The 9,514-nt window shown below is 36.1% G+C and overlaps 1 protein-coding gene across 1 annotated transcript; it reads right to left on the reverse strand.

The window, feature by feature from the left end:
• Nucleotides 1-779: 779 nt before the first annotated feature.
• On the reverse strand, nucleotides 780-3,416 carry LOC141819114 (patellin-3-like). The gene is made up of 4 exons (XM_074706475.1): nucleotides 2,101-3,416; nucleotides 1,658-1,782; nucleotides 1,435-1,576; nucleotides 780-1,282 (listed from the first exon to the last, which is right to left on the reverse strand). The coding sequence occupies exons 1-4, from the start codon at nucleotides 3,382-3,384 to the stop codon at nucleotides 1,022-1,024; spliced, it is 1,812 nt and encodes a 603-aa protein (XP_074562576.1). The 5' UTR covers nucleotides 3,385-3,416; the 3' UTR covers nucleotides 780-1,021.
• Between the last annotated feature and the right edge of the window lie 6,098 nt (nucleotides 3,417-9,514).

Raw genomic sequence — 9,514 nt, forward strand, 5'->3', positions numbered from 1 at the left:
CCTTACACGACACCGGAGTCGATGCTGGAAGAACAGTAAAAAATATTAAAATCTTTGGACAGATTTGATTAACACAGACAAAGCAAGTAGCTGACTGATGCTATCATCAGTTTGAAGAAGACTCCCATGCTTGATTATGCACGCCATTATTTCTCCCATGCTTACAGCAAACAAAGGATCATTCTCATTCGGATGCCATGGATACAAACTTACAGTAACACAAATTCATGGATTCTGAAATTAAGCCAAGGAATGAATCATTTGATCCTTCTGACACAAGAAACACAGAGAGGTTTATTATAAGCAGACCAAGTAGTAAAATAGAACCAGGGAATGAATCAATAAATACATCTGCAGGAAGTAACAAACAAATAGTATTCAAATGTACAAACGATCAGATAAAGGAACACAAGGTAAGATTCATTTACATAAAATGCAAGATGACAAAAAGAATATAACAACCATCTTACGGTGGCATCGAAAGCTTAATCTGATTCAATAAAAAAGCAATACATAGCAACAGTTATAAAAGAAAGAACCAACTCGGAAAAACTGCATGGATCCTTCCTAATGAATACTGCAAACAGGAAGAAGAATAGGATACATATGAACAAGTTTGCTAATTGAAGAAGCCATAAACTAGAAACAAACAAAGATGGTCGAGGATACTGCTGCGAGCTTGCAACAATCCATTTATATGTGGAAATAAGGAATGAGCAGGAGGTAGATTGTTTTGTCTCAAAAGTTTATGATGAGTCAAACCATATTGCAGGAAACAGTTTAGAAACAAATGTACACACCATTTACAATGATATTGAAGGTAGCATAAGTTTCTAACTACAGCAGCAACCCATAATTAAACAAATATAATGCCACTCCCATAATCAAACCAATAACACACCAACAACAAAGGAGAAAAAAAAAACTTTTATCAACCAAAGGACCCACATCTTCCTAGTTCTTCCTTTTTATTTCTTTGATTTAAACAAATGGAATGAAGGGCGGATGGCAGATGAGTTATCTATGTGGATTCGACGGAACTTGTGGTCTTGAATCTGTAGAGGAGCTTCTTTTTCTTGGATGTCAGGTTTTCAATGTTAAGAAGCACTTTTCCTGGTTCACCAATCTTGAAAGAGGTTTTGATTACAGGCTCATCTGTGGCAATGAGCTTCCTATTCTTTTCCACGATCACTGTGTATCCTCCCTCTGTGCTAGGAACGAACTCGGCACCATAATTGACTTCCCAACCCAAGACACGGAGTTCCCATAACAAAACAGTTGCCTGCCAAAAATAGCATGATTGATCCAAACTTCAAGCAATGATTTTTATGTGAAAAATATAACGCCAAACTAGTTCTTTAATCACTAATGATCACTGGATATCTTGAAAACAAGTAATAATAAACAAAAATGGAAAAAAGATTAAGCCACAACCTCAGTGGTTGGTATTTCAATGGATTGCTTGGAAGAGGGCTTGATGGTAACCTCAGTGACAGCATCAGCAGTAGTGAAATCTGGATCGTTTTCCTTGCTCAGCCCTCCAAATGCAACTGGAACTTGTTCAGGTGCTATGTATCTGCACCAACAACATGAACGCATAACAAATTAGATAGATTTTGATCAGATATCGAAGGGAACTTCATGGATCTTCACACACTTGAATAGAGTATCTGCTGATCTAGAAGGCCCTGCGAAGACAAACTTGCTCTTGGTCCTCTGGGTTAAGAAGGGACTCAACATCCTGTTAAAGGCTAGATACCACCATGGAACATTGATGAAAATCTGAAATGACAAAGATGTCAAACGTCAAACTTGATGAAGAGTTCCTTGCTTCATTTAACTATCAAATGTTTCATTGATGAATAATAATCCATCTTACTGAATGAAAAACTTAGCATGATGAATTATTGTTCATCCGAATGGTCAAATCTTAGCATAGTAACTTCTTCAATCATTAGTTCGAATCAAAATTCCAGAACGTTTGTGTGGAGGGAATTTGATTTCTTTCAAATAAAAGCAGACAACCACCAAGATGCAATTTTTTCTTCTTGTTTTTTTTTTTATCATCGTAAGACATAATAAGAGTTGATCTGAAGTTACCTTCTTGGCGATGAACTCAGGGTAGTTGTCCTGCAATAGGGTGACCGCCTTTTTAGTGGCCTGGCGATGCTTCCCGAGTCGCGGTGTGTTCTTGAGATCGGTCACCTGAACCATGGAGGAGATGCCACCAGGAGTAAAGTCCAAGAGCTCTCGGATTCCCTTCTCCAGGTACTGAATCCTCCACTTGAGGAACTTCTGCCTCTTCTCCTCATCGCCAAAGGCCTTCTCGTAGAGCTCCTTATCTTGGAACTCCCCGTAGACGTTGTAGCACACCGGGTGGCCCTCCTTGTCAACGCCGCGCATAAATACGGCCTTCTCCAGCTCCGGAAGACCGAGATCCTCTTCGAGGAGGGCCTCGATGTCGAATTGTTTCCTCCAGATGACAGCGTTCTTAAGCATCGTCAGAGCGTCGTTCACCTTAAACTCGCGGGCACGGAGGAATTTGAGGAGGACGCTCTCGCTCTTCTCGTCGCCGAGAAGAGGAACACCCCAGATGAAGACCTCCTCCGGAGGCTCAGCCAGTGGTGGAGCAGGGGTCTCAGATGGTGGCTGCTTAGCTGCATCGTCCGCCTCTGGAGTGACCTCCGGAGCAGGGGTCTCAGCAGGGATCTCCAGAGGAGCAGGGACGACGGCGATGACCGTCTCTTCGATGGCTTCGACGGTCTTCGCACCATCATCCTCGGCCGCAACAGCCTTTTCCTCGACAAGCACCGGTGGCGTAGGTAGAGGTTCCTCCTTTACCGGTGGAGCAGGCTCCTCGACCTCCGACTTCGGAGGCTCCTTTGCAACTTCCTCTGGCTTCGGAGGTTCCTCGACAAGCGCCTCTGGCGGCGGAGCCTGAGCGTCCGTCTCTGCTGTCTTTGGGGGCTCCTCCAGATCAGGCTTGGTATCCTCTTTCGCAGTAGAGGAGGAATCTTCAGGCTTAGGCTCCTCCACCTTGGCAGGAAGGGGAGGGGGAGGAGGCGGAGGGACAAACTCACCGTTGGCGAGGGCGGCCTGGACGAGCAGCTTGAGCTCATCAAGTGCCTTATTCTCAGGATCGATCGCTTCAGAGACGACGTTGGTCTCAGCAGGGGCTTCCCCCTCTGCTACCTCGGGCTGCTTCTCCTTAGCCTCGGATGCGGCCTCCTCGATCACATACTCGGCGAGCTTCTTGGGCTCCTCCTCCGTGGCAGCGGCATCAGGGGCAGGTATAGGTGCCTTCTCATCGGAAGGGGCCTCCGGGACGACGACCTCGGCGGCGGGGGAAGCGGCGGGTGCTTTACTTTGGGCTTCTTCCGCCATGGCGATGCGTGTATGAGAGAGACGTGGGCGGAGAAAGCGAGCTGAAGGTAGAAATGAATAAATAGATTCGAAGGAGATAATTAACAAAAAAGAAAAGAAAAGAAAAAAAAGTCCAGCTCATTTTTAAATAAAGAATTCTAAAAATTAAAAAGTATTATATATCTAATTGTAATTTTACTAATCTAATATGAGTGAGCAGCTTTGGTATTTAACTTTGGTCAGAAGTCAAGGTACAATTATTTTGAGGGTATTTTTTTTTCTATCCAAAGAATTTTATTATATATATCTTTAAAATAATTGTTGTATTCTTACCAGCCAGCCTAAAAAACTTATAACAATCTCAATTAAAACTATTAAATAAATTATTTTAAAACTATAAAAAATATTTTAAAAAATAATATAGTCAAGTCATATAGATTTATTCTAAATTTTAATAATCTGATAAATTATAAATTAATATCAATTAAAAATATAAATAATTTTTTTACAAAATAATAATATAAATTAAAGCGACGCATAAAGGAAAAAATAGTAAATAAAAAATATGAAATTTAGTAAAAAGAAATAGTATATAGTATTTGTGGAAATATATAATTTCATATATATTTTGCAAGGGGAAAACTAAAAAAACATCACAAATTTTATAAATTATCAAAAGATGCTCCTCTAAAAAAAAATCAAAAGGGCGCTCTTTCAATAATTTTATCTCGAAAATCCTCCTTGATCTAGTGATATTGTATCAACTATCAATAGCTGCTATAACGTGTAAAAACTACTCAGTAACTATTACAACGTATTTAAGATTTAGGATTAAAGTTGCCACTGTGGAGCTAAGTGCTACTACAATGTGTAGAAGTTATCAATCACTACTATAACGTATTTGAAGTAAATTTAGGATTTAAGATTAAGAGTTTACATCGTATAAAAGCTATCAAGTAGTTGCTATAACGTATAGAAGCTACCCAGTAACTGTTATAATATATTTAGAATGTAAGTTTTAAGATTTCTTAACACTATTATATCAAAATATTATTACCAACCTATTTAAAATTATTTAAATTTTATAAAAACTACTTTTAAAATAGTTGTAAAATCTATTATGTAGTTGTTACAACTATAAACCCTAAACTCACCCTAAACACGTTGTAGCAGGTACTTGATATCTTATACACGATATAAACTTTAAACTCTAAATCCTAAACTCACCTAAACATATTATAGCAGATACTCGATAACTTTTACACGTGGTATTAGTTACTAGTAGCTGCTATAACAATGCTAGGTCAAGAGATATTTCCGAAATAAAATCGCTCATGCGGTGCCCTTTTTTTTTTTTAAAAAAAAAAAAAAAGAGATGCGCATTTGATGCTCCTTATAAATTGGGACGTCTTTTTTATTTTTGGCCCAATTTTGAAGTCATTTTGGTAAATTGAAGTAGAATAATCCACCTATACATATAAATTTAATAGTTTTGATCAAAATTATTGATAAAAATTATTACATAATCAAAATTGTTATATGAATCTATTTTAATGTGCATTAGGTAGATTGAGCAATTAGTCTAATTTTTTAGGTAGACGAACAGAAGTAATAGGTTGTTTAAAAGTATCTATAAATAGTATTCACTGAGTAGGGTATATTTTTGATAATCTAAAAAATATTCATTTAAAAATCATAGAAAAAAAGAGCTCTTCAATTTTACTTCCTAATTAAGAGCATAGTACATTTAATTGTGATCTTATTTTAATTACTAAAAAATTATCAAAAACATCATTTTTTTTTACTGAGCATTGTGAACACAATAATATGTCATATTATCATTTTAATTATTCAAAATATCACCAAAGAGTTTTAGTTAAAATATTTTGAAGGCTTTCTAGTTGTTAAAAATCAAAAGGCAATAGCATACATGGATTTCTAAGATCATGAATATAATAATAGTCTCTTACTCATTTTGACCATTGAAAAAGTCATTAAGGTGTTTTAACTAATCAAAACTAAATAAGAGTACGGATGAACTATTTGGACTACTGTGAATTGTCATTTTGAATTCTTAGAAAGGTCATCAAAGTTGACAAAAACACTTTAATGACTTTTCTATATATACAAGAATTTATATATTGATAGTCTTTTATTAATGGTCAAAATGATATGAGACTACATTTTACTTTTTAATTTTGATTGCCAGAACAATTAACAAAGTATGTTAGTTAAAATATTTTTATCGTCTTTTAGTTGTTATAGTACTAATATAAGATTATTATTATGTTCATGATACTCTTAAACCACTACTACTGTATTACCTTTCTAATAATTAAAATGATAATATGAGATCATCTTATTCATGCCTTTAATTTTTTATTTTGATCCCCCAAAATTATCAAAAATATTTTAGTCATAATCTTTTAATATCCAAAATAATAAAATAACATTACCGTTGGATTTATCTTAATTCTAGAATCCGACTTTAATTTTAACCTGATGAATTTCACCACTAAATGATTATTAAAATATTTTAAAAAATTTTAAAGACATTTAAACAAATGCACAGAATAAGATACTCTTTAATAAATTTTAAATTGAAAATATATTTTGATAAATATCATATCTCAAATGTCATTGTAATTTTTAAAGGCCCAATTTTAATATTGTTTATAAAAAATGAAACTAGCCCTAATATTCTTGTATAAGAAAGAATAAAAGTAGGAGTTTTTTTTTTTTTGATAGATGGCTCATGTGAATGGTTTAAAATGTTCTATCTGTATTCCAAGTAGCAAGTAGATAAGTAGTGGATATACATGAGAAAAACATGAAATTGACAATGATTTTATTTTATAGTGTCATTGTCTTTGAATTATTGTAAGCTAAGTTGTGCTAACAAGATATCCAAGTGCCCTTATTGACCCGCAGTAGGTTTTGGATTTATTTATTTATTTTAAAATTTAATCAATGGGCTCAATTTGACTTGTTCATTAAGTTCAAAAGGTAATTTATTTTCATTTTTTTTCAAAAAGTTCCTATAAACATAATTAATGGTGTTAAAGTTCATTTAACCACATTATGAAGCAAAATATACATTTTGAGACTATCTCATTTTTTTATTAGTTATTGTATTCTTGCATTTCTTGCAAATTATCAAGAAAAGAAATTTATTGGGAGAGATATGAGTGCACTAAGGGTCTAGATATTGTTTGGACTAAAAATTAGGGGATTTAGATAATGAAATTTCAAAAGAAAGTAACGATTTTTCTTTTTTCTATACAGATAACGTAATAAATACAAGAGAAAAGTAAAAAAAATAAAAGAACAACTAAAGTGTAGAACAAAAACTTTATGAGCCAATGACTAATTGTCAATTAACTCAAATACAAGTTCAGTCGACTCAAATCAAAGTCAATTAACGTGATTGAATATAACATCAAGATTAATTATCTACCAATAACTAATTTGTTAGTCAACTAAGAACCTTTCCAATAGACAACTCAAACTTTCAATGAACTCTATGGGTTATGATAGAAGCTTATCTTATAATGAATAGTTCTTCAATTGACTTAATTAAGAGAGCATCTTATTTCAAAACAATCAATTTTCTAATTGATTCCATATCATTATTTGATCGAATCATTCCTCCAGTAGACTGAAGCCTAAATAGAATCTTTTTATTTATGAGCAGAATGCTTTCAATCAATTTTTAAGTTGATCTAATACTTCAATCGATTGAATCTATTTGAAGATATTGACTTAACTCGAGCTCAATCTAGATCATCAATTATGACCTAAAACTCATCATTTCTTAGTTGTACAAACCGCTAGATAGATCTTACCTAGAAATAAAACATGATATTACGTACGTTCCCTCATAATCTCTTATAGCTTATATATCTTAAAGTCTTTGATATTATTGGTGTTTCTTTTTCTTGAGTCCATCTCACCAAACCTTTAGTCCTTGGATGCACCAAGTCCTCCAAATTTCTTGCACATTATACTTAAAGGTGCCTTTGAATTCACCTTATTCTTGGTCTCTAAACCATCAAGCTGACAATGATCAACTTGATCACATGAGCACAACTTAATCTGATTGAGTCAATGTTTTTCCTACAACATAAGCAACCTTCGAAGCCTCTAGTTGACTTCAACCTCTTAGTCCAACGACCTTCCAACTTGATCTCAGTAAGTTACAAGCTTTCCGATGCAACTTATTAAACTCTTGCACATTTAACACACATATACAATAATAATCAAGTTTTATTTGTTAGTGCAGGAAGCACTAGTAGATCAAACTTGAGTTTTGATTATGGAACTAGGATTAAGTTAAGTATGTGGTTTGGCTAACTAGGTTGAATTGAGCTTGCAGAAAACAGGTTAAGTCCTAGTACTGCTAGGCATAAAGTCTTGGCAGAGTCAAAGTGCACCAGACAGAAGTCTGGACTTGGTCAGGAGGACCAAGTTGCAGAAGGACTAGACTTGGTCAGGAGGACCAAATTGCAGTAGAAGAATGGACTGATCAGGAGAATCAGTTGCATTCCAAGTCCTGGGGGGCAACGACAGAGCCGAGCAAAAGTCCAACGGGTCAGGAGGACTCGGTTGTCATCAGGTAAATTCTCCCGAGGGAGTGGGTGAGGACGCGTTCCTACGAGGAACAGTAGGCGCCGATCTAACCCAGGATCTCACCGAAAATCTGAAGTTAAGACTCGAAGTTGGTTCGGTGAACCGACTTGATCCTTTACATGTTATATTTGAGCTAACTTATTGTGCAGGAAAGAAAAGCCCAACGAAAGCTAACTCCGGACGAAAAATCTAATTTTTCGGGTCTGGAGTCGACCCAGATGGGCTATGGAGTCGACTCCAGCCAAATCAGCTCGAATCCGGAAGTCAGCGCGTCGAGTTTTCCGCCAGATCAGCCTGGAGTCGACTCAGGTGAGGTTTTAAGTCGACTTAGGGTCAAAATCTTATCGCCGCTGCCGCCACCACGACTGGAGTCGACCCAGAACGTGATCAGAGTCGACTCAGGAGGGATAAGCGACGAAAGCGATCAAGTTTTATCTGCCACGCGTGCTGGAGTCGACCCAGATCTCCATCTGAGTTGACTCAGGTCGGCTGCTATATAAGGAACCCGCGAGCAGCAGCTGATTCATTCCATTCCAACGCTTCCAAACTACGTTCCCGCGACTCCCGAACCTTCCAACTTCGACGTCGGTGTTGTGCCTGCATCAAGCAACTGTTCTTGACACCGAGACGCCGAATTCAACTTCCGGGGAGCGAAAGTTTGGTAACAAACTCTTAATTTGTACTTCAATTCATATTGATATTGTAATCATTTTGTAATCGAATTTTCGATACACTTGTTGCCGGAAAGGGGCAAGTGGTTTAGTGGATTGCCCAACGCAAACGGTCAAGGACCGTGGGCCTTGGAGTAGCAGTGTTGCGCTGTGAACCAAGTAAAAACAAAAAGTGTCCTTTACTTTACTGCATTACTTCTCTGTATTCGTTGTCTTTATTTTCTTCCGTTTTCGCACTCGAGTTTCTATGAAAAATCGAAAAGCGTGCAAACACGCTATTCACCCCCCTCTAGCGTGTTTTCGATCCTACATTATTCTATTAGGCGGAGTTGGCTATATAGATTACTCTACGTTATTAACCTCTATTTCTACTATATCATCATTTATATTTAAATAAATTTTATCTTATTTTATTATTGATAATCAAGTATTCTTTAGCCTTCCTCTTCCTTGTTTGATGTGTATATTTATTATAATTTTACATCACCTAATTGGAGCATCTATTTATTGTCTACATACATTTCTGTACCATCTTAAATGTGTCTCCTAAAGTTTTTCTCAATAGGTACAACTTTGATTTTTCTTTAATATTTTTATTTCTTATATCGTCTATATATCCTTGTATGTCCACACATCCATCTTCACATTCTCATCTTTGTAACTCTTATCTCCTCATGTGCTAAGGTCGTAGTTGTTGGTGTTGGGAGCATCATAGTGAACTCAGTATTTTGATGCATGACTAAGTGTAAAGTTAGATTATTATAAACTGATGTGTTTATGTCAAGTAAAGCACGTTACTTGATAGATGAAAGTCATGGTTGAGAATCAGACAACTTAGCTAAGTCCTAGTG

Source organism: Curcuma longa, unplaced genomic scaffold, assembly GCF_044706935.1.
Source record: "Curcuma longa cultivar G26 ecotype Majalengka, Jawa Barat unplaced genomic scaffold, ITB_CL_G26_1.1 contig_27826, whole genome shotgun sequence".
In the NCBI taxonomy this organism is placed as follows: Eukaryota; Viridiplantae; Streptophyta; class Magnoliopsida; order Zingiberales; family Zingiberaceae; genus Curcuma; species Curcuma longa.

Excerpts from the sequence above, each read along its gene's own strand:
- LOC141819114 (XM_074706475.1), bottom strand. The coding sequence starts at position 3,384 with ATGGCGGAAGAAGCCCAAAGTAAAGCACCCGCCGCTTCCCCCGCCGCC. Across the intron at positions 1,783-2,100 it reads CTGAGTTCATCGCCAAGAAG|ATTTTCATCAATGTTCCATG; the intron begins GTAACTTCAGAT and ends TTGTCATTTCAG. Across the intron at positions 1,283-1,434 it reads TTGAAATACCAACCACTGAG|GCAACTGTTTTGTTATGGGA; the intron begins GTTGTGGCTTAA and ends TATTTTTGGCAG.